Source organism: Helianthus annuus, chromosome 17 (assembly GCF_002127325.2).
Source record: "Helianthus annuus cultivar XRQ/B chromosome 17, HanXRQr2.0-SUNRISE, whole genome shotgun sequence".
Classification (NCBI taxonomy): Eukaryota; Viridiplantae; Streptophyta; class Magnoliopsida; order Asterales; family Asteraceae; genus Helianthus; species Helianthus annuus.
Window position 1 is genome coordinate 17,146,556 of NC_035449.2, and position 13,618 is coordinate 17,160,173.

The following is a 13,618-nucleotide window of genomic DNA, read 5'->3' on the forward strand; positions in this document are numbered from 1 at the left end:
GAGTGAAGGAGGATCTGGATGGACAGACTGACGGCATGCTGCACCTTTGCAGGTGTGTCAGACATGTCGGCCGGGGAGGCGACACCACGTCAGTCTGCTGCTTACGTAGTTCTGACAGGCGGCTGCCATTGGTGCTACTTGCTCTGCTGTGTCAGTCCCACTTGATGAGTAGACAGGGTGCGGTGCAAGCCGCATCGCTGTCTGCGGTAACTGTAGACGTTCCCGCGTCTTACTCTTTGATCAAGAAATACGCGAGATGCGGTGCCAGGCCGCATCGTCGTCTGTGGTGACTGTTGCTGTTATCCAGCTTCTCTGTATTGATAGAAGTGTTCACTGGATGTGGTGCCAGGCCGCATCGCTGTGAACACTTCCGTTTTCATACACCAGATGCGGTGCCAGCCGCGTCGCTATACCGTTCTCATATTCCAGGTAAGTCCTTCTCCATCATTGGACAGACTGGATTCAACCACTGTGTCGATGCGTTCTCGCACGGACATAAGCAGGTTGTTAGCTAGTGGGGGTTTTGATAAGGGTAATGGTCACTCGCGGTCGATGCTGACGCGAGATCTGGGACCATACCCCTTCACCCTTTTAGCCCAAAAAGGAATTTTTTTAACATCTGAACTATCAACGTCTTTTTTAACTAATATTATTTATTATTTCTACATTTACAAGTTTTAAATAAAGGGCCAAATTTATTGAGATTTCGTTAACAAATTTTACTACAATAGAATAATTTATTTATATCAATCTAAATATATATATATCTATACTATCTATACTATATAATAAAACATTAATGTGTGACACCTATCATTCACTGTAAGCATTTATTTTATGATTTTCTCGCCTCATTTCCAAATCTATCTTATATTAATTAAATAAATAAATAAATAATGAGCTAATACTAAATTTTATCCTACTTTAAATTTCGAACACCATTCTTCTATTTTCCTAATAAAATATTATTCTAAAATTTAAATTATATCAGTTTTATTACATAATTTATAAATCAATTTGTCGAAATTGGTACCAAAATTTTATCATTCAAATAGATGTTGATTTGCTTCTTGAATAACATATCTTCTTTTCATTTTGGCCCCTGTGGTTATATCACTTTTACCCTTTTAGCCCAAAAAGAAATTTTTAACATCTGAGCTCTCAACGTCTTTTTTAACTAATATTATTTATTATTTCTACATTTACAAGTTTTAAATAAAGGGTTAAATTTCTTAAGACTTCGTTACATTTACAAGTTTTAAATAAAGGGTTTAATTTATTGAGATTCTGTTAACAAATTTTACTACAATAGAATAATATATCTATATCAATCCAAATATATATATCTATACTATACTATATAATAAAACATTAATGTGTGACACCTATCATTCATTGTAACCATTTATTTTATGATTTTCTCGCCTCATTTCCAAACTTATCTTATATTAATTAAATAAATAAATGAATAATGAGCTAATACTAAATTTCATCCTACTTTAAATTTTGAACACCATTCTTCTATTTTTCTAATAAAATATTATTCTAAAATTTAAATTGTATCAATTTTATTACATAATTTATAAATCAATTTGTCGGAATTGGTACCAAAATTTTATCACTCAAATAGATGTTGATTTGCTTCTTGAATAACATATCTTCTTTTCAAGAACCATCTTCACAATCACCATACCATCGCGTATCGAGTATTATCCATTAGTATATTGAAAGATATGACTTTTTTATTATTGGTATATAAAATTAGATTTATTAAACCCGTGTGATACACGTGGTTTTTTAAAGATATACCTTTTTTTATTATTTACCATACAAAATTATATTTATTGGCCGGTGTAATACATGAAGTCTTTTAAGATATAACTTTTAATTATTTGATACAGAAATTAGATTTATTCAATTCGTATAATACATGAGGTTTTTTTAAGGATATATATTTTTAATTATTTAGTATAAAAAATTACATTTATTCAACCCGTGTAATACAAATATTTTTTTAAGATGTAACTTTTTTATTATTTGGTATATAAAATTACATTTATTCAACCTGTGTAATAAATGAGGTTTTTTAAAGATGTATTATTTTATTATTTGTTTTTTTATTTGGTATAAAAAATATATTTATTCAACGGTACAATATGGTTCTTATAGATATAACTTTTTATTATTTAGTATATAAAATTATAGTTATTCAACCCGTGCAATAAATGAGGTTTTTAAAGATATATTGTTTTATTATTCGGGGTTATAACCTAGTATTTAATATATTAATACAAAGTTTGGTTTTCGTGATAAAAATAGATTATTCTGTTGTTGCAAAATTTGTTAACGAATTCTCAATAAATTTAACCCTTTATTTAAAACTCCGTAAATGTAAAAATGATAAATAATATTAGTTAACTTTATTTTAAGTTTCGTAAAATTTATTTGATACCAAACTAAAAAAAACATTCAAATATAATTAATTCAAATAAATGATATTATAAATGAAAAGGAGATTAAACTAAATAATAATTATCCATAAGATATTAGACTAATAATATTTAGTAGGGGGGTTATCTATAATATAAGATATTAAATTAAATAATATTTAGTAGGAGAGTTATCTATAATTAATTAGAAAATATTAAATTAAAAGAATAATTATCTGTAAGAGATGGCCTATTATGATGACAAGTGTCCCTAAAGTGGTTTCGTTTATTATATAGTATAGATATAGTTTTAAATAAAATAATAAATTACTAAAATACCCTTATGTGTCCTATACATGTCCAGATATAACTGAAAAAATCTAACTACGTTAGTGAAAAGGACGTGACTTGCAAGGCTTTTAACAAAGAAATGACTGTGACTGTAATTATTGAAGTTAAAGGACATCCATTGCAATCTGATACAAACATAAAGGACGAAAAATGTAATTTACCCTTATCAAAATTGTGTTGTTAGAAAAATATTTATTAAAATAATGTTTTTTTTAAATCTATTTGTTTCTTGCAACTAACCACATTGGATAAATCTAAATTATTAAGTAATATATTAGAAAAATATAAAGAAAAGCTTTTTTGCCCCCAACATTTAGTTTCATCGCCACTTGATGATGATTAGAGACTAGGCAGGTATGCGACGATCGCTAGTTCGATCCTTGAAAAGAGCGGGTTTTATCTCACCACACTGTCGTGCCTTCGGGCGAGTGTTCACGGTCTTCGCTCCTAGGTGTGGGTTTTCCCCGATTCGGAGGTGAGTGTATCACAATGTGAGAAATTTCGCCGATAACCCATTTAGAGGATTCATTGACGGTTCATAAAAAAGTTGAACTTAAATAGTTTAACCCTTCATGATTTTACTCCCCGCCCCTAAACCTCATCCATTTTAAACAGTAGGGTTTTAAAAGGTAATTCATTAATGTGGGTTGGAAAAAGACATAATTGCCCATCAGGTATTTTGCACGTGACAGACTTTAACGTTTAAAATGGATGACGTTTAGGGCGGGGAGTAAAATCATGAAGAGCTTCATAGATTAGGGAGTAAAATGGCTATTTTTAAAGGATTGAGTCAAAACCATTAAAGTGACTAAACAACAGGGAGCAAAACGGAAGTTTACTCTAATAATTTGGTAATAATTTATATACAATACACGAGGTTCTTAAATATAAAATTTCTTTTTTATTATTTAATATATAAAATTACATTTATTCAACTCGTGTTAAATGAGGTTTTTAAAGATATATATTATTTTATTATTTAGTATATATATACAATACAATTACATTTATTCAACCCGTGTAATACACGGGGTTCTAATATAGAAATATATAGAATAATTATAAGGTCCATGCTCAAAGTATTAAAAATATCTTTATTGTTTTAAAATTTTACTATAGTTTGTTATTTATATAAAAAACACAAATCAACGGAAATATATCAATGACAGATTTGAGTAATTTTTCACTTTTTTATTAAATAACATAAACATAAATACGAGGGTATAACCCTCATGGGTGGGATTCGGCTACAAAGTCCATTTTTCCTACAAAGTGTATAAAGTCATAAAACACCACCATTTCAGCCATAAAACACACTCAAAACCCACAAATAACAAAGTGAAGATCACTAAAACACAATATTCAAATCCTAACAGTCCCTAAAAACTTCAAACACACAATCATGGAACTATGAATATAAAACACAACATGATAATCAACATAAAACACACTAATGTTAGTCATTCGAAAATTAAAGCCTTATCATCCAAAACACAACACAAAACCCATAAATATGACGTTTTAGTAAGTTTCACTTTATTATTTGTGGGTTTTGAGTGTGTTTTATAGCTGAAATTGTGGTGTTTTATGACTTTGTACACTTTGTAGGAAAAATGGACTTTGTAGCCAACTCCCACCCTAACCCTCATATAACTAAAGTTATTAGAATCAGTTTTTTCTAATCAAATACAATTTTTTAGGCTTTTAAAATAGGTTTTTATTTTTTCAAAGTTGGTTTTATAAAAAAAATAATTTTGTTAAGATTCTTAAAAAACATGATTAGATCAATAGTTATTTAATAAATTGGACTTGTCCAATAGGTTGGAAGTGAGAAAAAAAAATCTTTATAAACATTACTTTGGTAAATAGTAATACTTTTCCAACAATATTTTAATAGATAGTTTTTCCGCCAATATCATTACAGGAAAAAAGATATTATTTATTACGATAGGCAATATAAATAGACAATGCTTTTATTTTAAGGTAGTTAAGACTTTAGAGATTCAAATGCATACATGAGTCATCTAGGTATTCAAATGGTTAGTTTATAATCATTTATAAATTAAAATATGCCCATTAATTATTATTAACAATTATTATTATCATTTGTATAACTATAATAAATTTTAAGGATTGTCCTTTATCTTTATAGTCATTTTCAGGCGCTCTCCTTTATGTTTAAAATTAACGAGTTTTGTCCTTTATGTTTTCATATCATACACGTTTTGTCCTTTAGGCCTAACCCAGTTAGTTTTTTCAGTTAAATTTGATCATATGCTTTGCACATGAGGGCATTTTTGTCAATTTAAAGGTAAGTTCAATAGCAGATTTACAGCTCAAAGCTTCTGCAACCTTTGAATTGACAAAAATGTCCTCATGTGCAAAGCACATGACCAAATTTAACTGAAAAAACTAACTGGGTTAGGCCTAAAGGACAAAACGTGTATGATATGAAAACATAAAGGACAAAACTCGTCAATTTTAAACATAAAGGACAGCGCCTGAAAATGGCTATAAAGATAAAGGACAATCCTTGAAATTCACTCTAAAAAATAGGGGAATTGGCCTGTAATAATCCCACCTAGACCTTATTGGCCATTAATAATCCCACCTCAGAATATTCCCCCCACCAGTCCCACCTTTCACCTATTTTTCCTACAGTGGTCCCCCGTTAAAAAAACTAAACGGAGTTAAGCTTTTTTCCAAATTACAAACAGATTTTTTAGGGCTTTTGATCAGAACGACGATACGAGTCCATTGATGTAAAACTTACTTCGAAATGGTGCTCCATGTGACTTGATTTTGGTTAATTGGAAATTTAAACACCCGAATTGAAGCGTCGTTTTCATCGTTTGGAGCACCGTTTCGAGGCAAGTTTTACATCAATGGACTCGTATCGTCGTTCTAATCAAAAGCCCTAAAAAATCTGTTTGTAATTTTGAAAAAAGCTTAACTCCGTTAAATTTTTTTAACGAGGGACCATTGTAGGAAAAATAGGTGAAAGGTGGGACTGGTGGGGGGAATATTCTGAGGTGGGATTATTAATGGCCAATAAGGTTTAGGTGGGATTATTACAGGCCAATTTCCCTAAAAAATATAAGCACATGTTTTTTAATAAAATTAAATTTAGAAAAAACCGAATCCAGTCTAATTCAATATTTCATCTAGGTGGCACAAATTATTTTCTTTTAACCATCATACATGAAAGGAAAAGTCTATTTCACCACCCAAGTCATATGCTTAAGTATGGTATATATTTATTTAGAGAGATCATTATTCCTTCACTCACACACACAATCTTGATTTTGCTAAACCTAACCTCAAACCAGTCTCTAGCACATGACGAAGATTGTATATCGTGACCAACCTCATGATTAAAAGACAAGTATCTAAAACTTGTATATACAGAAGGTGTAAAGTGTGAAGTATTGGTATACATGTAACAACGTTTATACAAATACATGTTGTCGTTGAACTTATCCATCCAAGTGTAGATGTACAATAAAGACGATGCAAAATAAGGATCGAAGGTAAACAATGTTGTTAATACGTATACACATAATCTTGTCTAATATTAATCAATTTGTAAACGATGACCGGATTTTCAACGATAAGCCAAAAGCAGTTCAGTGATTTTGGAAGAAATCAAGGTGAACCCTTTCATATTGATTAAAAACAGTGCTAACAAAAGCGTACTCCATTCTTGGTGTAATGTTTTTTCGTATAAGTTTTAGTTTATCATGTAAAATTTTGCTCTGGCATCTTGCTGGAAGCTCTTTTCATTAGAGGGTATGGTCCATTTTCCTCCCTCCACATCACCTCCACCTCATCACCTTCTTCTTCCCCCGTTAAGAAGACATGGCTTCTCCATCCATTTCTTCCAATAATATTAAGAGAGAGAGAGAGAGAGGTTCAACCGGGAGGACGGGGATGAAGCCCTGATTGCACCGACAGGAGGAGGGGGTGGCGTTCCTCAATGGGAAGGGGTGCCACCTCACCATCCCGACCACCTTCCCGCTTTCACACCCCACCGTCTCAGGGGTGAGCAAATAGTACCGAGTACCGCTTCATAACCAATACCGAATTTACCAATCCCACTCGATTTTTGGTACCGGCATTTAGCGTTTTGGTACTGGTCTGGTACGGGTATTTTTGATTTTCGATATTTTGGTATCAAGACTTTTTTTTTTCTTTTTATCAATTTGTATGATAAAGAAATTCTTTTTATATTATTATATATAAAGTCTCCAAATCGCCGTTTTCATGTAGCCCTCTTCTTGTCATCGAATAGCATGGTGGAGTTTCATTGAGCTATACCGGTTGTATTTGGAGTCCTCCAAACCAGTATTTAAAACGAACCAATAAATAAATATATTGGATCTAGAATCAAAAACCAGATGGAAATAAATCGGTTAAAACTTCGAAAAATTCCATATCATAGAGATATCACTATCGTAATTTACTTTATGGATCATGTAAACAGCAAACCAATAAATATTCCTTGATTATGTGGTAATCCACTACCTTTAAAATATAATAATAATCTTTATACTATCAGTAATGCTTTGTGAATAACACACAGAGAACTGATGAACAACAACAACAACTGTAAATGGTTGTTTTAAGTTGACTATTGCTGCGGCCCATGTTCAGGCACCTTATTGATCAAGTTCAACACCTTGTAGATCTCCATGGCTTTCCTCCTCCTCCTCCGCCTATTCCCACCGTTCCGCCGTCGCCGACGACGACGGTGCTAGCACCGCCGCTGTACCTTCATGACTACAGGTTCTTCTTCTTCTTTTTGTTTTTTTTACTAGTGAAAACCTAAGTATATGGATCCGTTTAGGTTTACAGTTAGGGTTTTGAAATGTAAACCGCATGGAGTTATTGTTGTATTTGTGTCGGTGCTTAATATCGATCGAGTGATATTGTGTTTAGTTGTGATTTGATTTACAGTGAATTGATGCTAATTTGATGTGCCTTGAGTTTGAATTGGTTTGTTCATGATTTATGTGTATTTGCTTCTGAGAAGTAATGAATTAGGTATTGTTTTAGAGCTAATCAGTTAGGCATTTGGTTATGAATTAGGTGTTGTTTTGGGATAGCCTAGAGAGTAGAGGGGTTCCTAGGAGGTATATAGACATAATTAGGGATATGTATCTTAAGACTGAAACTAGTGTTCGAGCGCCGTAGGGGATGCGGATTTCTTTCTTGTGGAGGTAGGACTGCACCAAGAGTCGGCGTTGAGTCTGTTTCTCTTCGCGGTGGTCCTAGATGAGTTGTCAAAGCTGATTCAAGAGACAGTCCCATGGTGTTTGCTTTTTTTTGCGGATGATATTGTATTAATTGCTGAGAGTAAACCGAGCTTAAATGTGAGGTTAGAGGAGTGGAGAATAGCCTTAGAAGGAAAGGGTTTAAGGATTGCTCGCTCTAAGACTAAGTACCTGTATTGTAATTTCAGTGGGACAGACAACAACGAGGAAACTCAGATTACCATTGAGGACCAAGTGGTACCGCAAACAACCAAGTTCAAGTATTTAGGAGCATTTGTGCAGAGTGATGGGGAGCTAGATAGTGACGTAACCCACCGCATCCAGGTTGGATGGTGCAGGTGGAGAGCCGCAACGGGCATACTGTGTGACAAGAGGTTTCCAACTAAATTAAAGGGGAAATTTTATAGGGTGAAAGTGAGACTGACTATGGTATATGGAACAGAGTGTTGGGCTATCAAGAAGACGCAGGCGCGTAAGCTGGAGGTAGCAGAGATGAGGATGTTGCGGTGGATGTGTGGACACACTAGGTTGGACAAGATAAGAAATGAGGTTTTTAGGGTAAGATTAGGGTTAGTATATTAGACAAGATAAGGGAAGGGAGGTTGAGATGGTTTGGCCATATTAGGAGGAGTCCGACAGTGGCCACAGTTAGAACTTAGAAGTTAGAACCGTGGAAACCATTAGTGTGGAGGGAAGGAGGAGTAGAGGTAGACCAAAACTGACTTGGGATGAGAGGATTAGACAGGATTTGATAGACTTGCGCCTTTCTGAGGACATGTCGAGGATAGGAGTTCTTGGAGACGTAGGATTTGGTATTAGATGCTCGACTTAGGGGCTTGATTTTTCTTCTTTATATTGATAGCCTATGTGTGTTATCGCTTGCATTTGTGTTATATACTTTTTGTATGTTTATTTGACTCATATTTGGATTTGGTTTAGGAGCTGGGGGTCTCACTGGAAGCGGCCTCTCAATCCCCTGGGATAGAGGTAACGCTTGCCTACATCTCACCCTCCCCAGACCCTATCAATAGCTTGGCTATAGGTGGGATTATACTGGGTACAATTGTTGTTGTATTTGGTTATATTTTGAATTTGATTTTCGGTGCTGGCAAATTGATGCGGATTTGATGTACTATGAGTTCAAATTTGTTTATCGTTGTTGAACATTTCTGTTATGTTCACTTTTAATTGAATTCTGAGAACTAATGAATTAGGTATTGTTCTAGAACTAATCAATTAGGTATACAGTTATATTTTGAATTTCATTGCTTAGCCAATTGAGGCGAATCCGATGTACCTTAAGTTCGAATTTGTTCATCTTTATTGATAATTTCTGGCATATTCTCGTTTAATTGACTTATGAGAAGAAATGAATTAGGTATTGTTCTAGAACTTTCCTCATTAGCCTTTGTTCTGAACATAAGAATGGATTCAAAGCTTGAATACCTATCTGTAACAATAGTGTGTGTTCATTGTCGTATCTCAGCTAATTAGCGCTTTTGTTTGCAGATGGTGTTTTGGGAATCTTGAAAACAGCGTTTTTGAAAACAATTGTGAGAATGTTATAATGAAGGTCACGAAATCAAAGAAAACTAAAAAGAAGCAAAAGCAAAAACAAACCGAAAACTCTGGTTCAAACGAGTCTTTAAACGAAGAAATCTGGAGACACTTCCCAGAAGAGTTATATGAGAACGTAATTGCAAGACTTCCAATAGCCACAATCTTCCGTTTCAGATCCGTTTGCCAAAACTGGAACTCGTTGCTGACTTCCAACACTTTCACACGTCAATGTGCTCGCTTTATACCACCACAACCATGGTTTTACATCATGACCCATGAGAAAGCCAACGCAGGAGCCATGTATGATCCCGTTTCCACAAAATGGTACTACCTTTTTATTCCTAAAATGCCCACAGAACGTATAATTTCTCCTGTGGCTTCGGCTGGTGGTCTGCTTTGTTTTCATGGTAATGGAGGTAGAAGCTTCTTTGTATGTAATCCTCTTACCAACACGTTCAAAAAGTTACCCGACAGATTGTCTAGTATTTGGTCAATCGTAGCTGTTGAAATGATTTTGAACAAAAAGTCAAATACCGGAGGTTATCAAATCATGTTGGTAGCATCTAACGGTGAGTATGAAGTTTATGATTCTGTTATAAACAAGTGGACACTCGTAGAAAGCCTGCCTGATTGTATCAAACTGCCGCTTTCATCGAAGCTTCGCTTCAATACCGTGGCGGCAAACGGGTTGATATACTTTTTACGGTCAGACCCTTACGGGATTGTGTCGTTTGACATGGAGTCTAAGGTTTGGAAGCAGTATCTGGTCCCGCCACCACCATTGTCGAGGGACCTTGCGTTGGTGGAATGTGGCGGGAGGATTATGCTGGTCGGGCTGGTGACAAAGAGCGCCGCCAGTAGTGTTTCTGTATGGGAGCTTCAGAAGATGACTCTCTTATGGAAGGAGGTTGACAGAATGCCAAATGTAATGAGTTTAGAGTTTTATGGGAAACATGTTAGTCTGTGCTGTTTGGGTAACAGCGGATTGGTTATGTTATCCCTTGTATCTGGAACGATGAACCGGTTGATCACTTATGATATTTTAAAGAAGGAATGGTTGAAGGTTCCTGATTGTGCAATGGGGATTGCTATCGGTACTGCATTTCATCCATCGTTAACTGCAATAGCTTAATAATGGTTGAAAGTTCCTCGTTGTAATCTTGTTTTCCCCATTTGTTTTTGTATTTTCGTTTTGTGTATGTTAAGTGTATTACTCTGTTGAGAAATAAAAACTTGTTTGTAAGTCCAGTTACTTGATATCCCCAGAATGATCTTGTTCATGTTGATTAGACGTCGTAATTGTGTGTGAAATTGACACGAGAAAGCTAAATAAACGTTTTGTATTATCTAAAGTAATTTTGGCAGAGTTTCGCTACAATGACACTACTTTCAAAAGCTAGGTATCCGAAGTTATTACTCTTAAGGCGCATCACAGTATCCGAAGTTATTACTCTTAAGGCGCATCACACCATCTATACATAGACACAGTGTCCAGCGCATCGCAGCCTGAGCAGCATTGATACGGTGTGCATGACTCATACGTTTATTTATTGAGTTGTTTCTACAGGTGTTAATGAGACAAGACAAGCCTGCGCTAGGTGCTCGAGCGTAGCTCTTTTTTAGTTTAGCTTGTTAATAGTTTTTCAAGCTACTCGCTTACGATTTGTTAAAAGTTTAATTATTATACACACAGACACACACACACACACACACATATATATTAAAATTTATCATATAAATAAAAGAAATATTTGAGTATTAATAATATTTTGATTAGTTGTGTTGGCAAGTAACAATGGTTCTCTAAGGGTAAACTGTAAAAGCAACAAAGTAAATGATACAGCCATCAATGACAATGTATTAGATAGATCTTCAAGCCATTCCACCACTTGTAGCCGTCCTGATGATCTGAACCAGAGCTGGAGGAAGATCAAAAGAAGCCACAAATCAGAATCAATGTTTTAATCACAATTAAAGAAGTCAATCAATGCATAAATCAAGTTAAGGAGGGTGAATAGATTAATCTTACATGATCCAATAACAACAAACACAAAGAAGCCAAGCATAATAGGCCCAACAGGATAGTTGTTCCCCTTCTTTGTGGATGATGATTGACCCACAGATCCACGCCTCGTGATGTTCTTATCAAATTTCCCAACCTTCTTATCCGCAAGACGCCTTGATGTTGTCTACATTAATAAACACACAACAAATTAGTTATCTTTTTTTCGAATCCAGTTTGTTTCATAGAATGGAATAGAATCTAAATGGAATTGGAATAACTGGAATTGAACATATAACATAAGAAACAAACTCTACATTCCAATTCCATCCAGATTCCATTCCATTATATGAAACACACCTAAAATTCCAAATAAAATTTCAATTCCTATGCAAATTCCAATTCCACTTCCATTACATTCCATGAATCGAACGCTAAATACTCCTGTACTTTTGCAGGATTTGAACTTTTCTGTATAGTCTCATATAGATTTAATAATGAAATCACTCAATTCTCTTTAAATCGAACTCGATTACAAGTTATGCACAACCACATCTTACATAATGATGTATGAATGTCATGATCCTCACCACTATGATGTAATTTCAGGAATATGCTATACAACAATTATAGATTAATTTCAAGCAATTGACATAAATATTCATAGGTTATACAATTTCATCAACTTAAACCTTGAAAACCAGAAGAAATCAAATCGGATCTGAATAATTTACGGTAGAACAATGCGATTAGAGACGAAATTCAAACGGAGGATAATCGATTAATCATAAATCATCTGTTGTCTATAGAATAAATAATAATACTGCATTACGAATAGAATAATAATATTACCATGATTGTGCACAGAAATCGAAGAAAGTGGGTTCTGTTCGAAGGATTTGTTGATGAAAGATGAAAGATGAAAGATGGCCAAAACGATGCAGGTTTTGTTGTGTATATATGGCTTTGAGAGATTGAGATTTGTTGTTGACTTTCAAAAGTTATAGTCCAGGTGTAGCGTGCTGATTGGTTGAAACACGTGTATTTGTGATGTGGCAGATAGTTATTGGTTTAAAGTGACGTGCGTACGAGTCATATTAGAAGTCCGGTGGATTTTTTGTCCAGCTGTAATTGTACGTTATTGCGTTCTAGTTCAACAGATGATAAAACGCGTGGGGTTGGTTCCGGTACAAACCATATTTATCCTACAAACCGTAAGAACAGATCCTAGCACTTAAAAAAAGTTAAATTAGCACATACCAAAATAATACATACATAAAAGTAGCACATGTGAATTATATTAGCACATAAAAATTAATCAAGATAATTAATTTTAGCACATATTTGAATGATATCAGCACTTTTTTTAATCAGCACATTGAAAACAAAAGGAAGATTCAAATAAAGAATTAATTGCTTGTTAGCATATTTATAAGGAATTCAATATAATTGATATTATTTATGATATTATTGTATCATTTCTCTATGATTGTTTGGAGGCCACGTGACACTTCTTAAATGGTTCTTACAGTTTGTATGCAAAAAGTGGTTTGTATTTGATCCTAGTCCTAAAACGCGTTACCTAAAAAATATATATATTTTTATTTATGGTGGTATTAATATAATATTTTTATCTGATAAAGCTTCAGCTTTATATTTTTTTATTTATATCCTTTGCTTTCACGGTTAAGGTTTATTATAAGTGCCTTCAAAACATACAACGTTTGTTTTGAGTTTGATTGATCTATAAGTTTTAGTACCACGTAAATTGTAATGTATTGTCTGTCATGTAATGATTATAAAAAATACAAAGAAACTCTTAGCTCATGAGAAAATAAACCTATAAAAGCGGGGAAAAAAAAGAAAACTTATAAGATTATGTGAGTGTGTCTATAGTGTCCAAAACCCATCTCTGGTCGGCTATGCGAGGTTGTTAGGTTTGCGATTGTGAAGATAAACCAGTTTGGGTTTGCGATTGTGGACATTAATTATGTTGGGTTGCG

General features: G+C 33.9%; 2 protein-coding genes across 2 annotated transcripts; one reads left to right on the forward strand and one right to left on the reverse strand.

Moving 5' to 3' along the window:
* Positions 1-7,166: 7,166 nt before the first annotated feature.
* On the forward strand, positions 7,167-10,902 carry LOC110939554 (F-box only protein 6). Its single transcript, XM_022181110.2, has 2 exons — positions 7,167-7,565; positions 9,563-10,902. The coding sequence occupies exons 1-2, from the start codon at positions 7,426-7,428 to the stop codon at positions 10,743-10,745; spliced, it is 1,323 nt and encodes a 440-aa protein (XP_022036802.1). The 5' UTR covers positions 7,167-7,425; the 3' UTR covers positions 10,746-10,902.
* A 461-nt stretch (positions 10,903-11,363) lies between these two features.
* LOC110939555 (probable stress-associated endoplasmic reticulum protein) lies at positions 11,364-12,599 on the reverse strand. The gene is made up of 3 exons (XM_022181111.2): positions 12,468-12,599; positions 11,643-11,802; positions 11,364-11,532 (listed from the first exon to the last, which is right to left on the reverse strand). The coding sequence occupies exons 1-3, from the start codon at positions 12,468-12,470 to the stop codon at positions 11,486-11,488; spliced, it is 210 nt and encodes a 69-aa protein (XP_022036803.1). The 5' UTR covers positions 12,471-12,599; the 3' UTR covers positions 11,364-11,485.
* Positions 12,600-13,618: the final 1,019 nt, after the last annotated feature.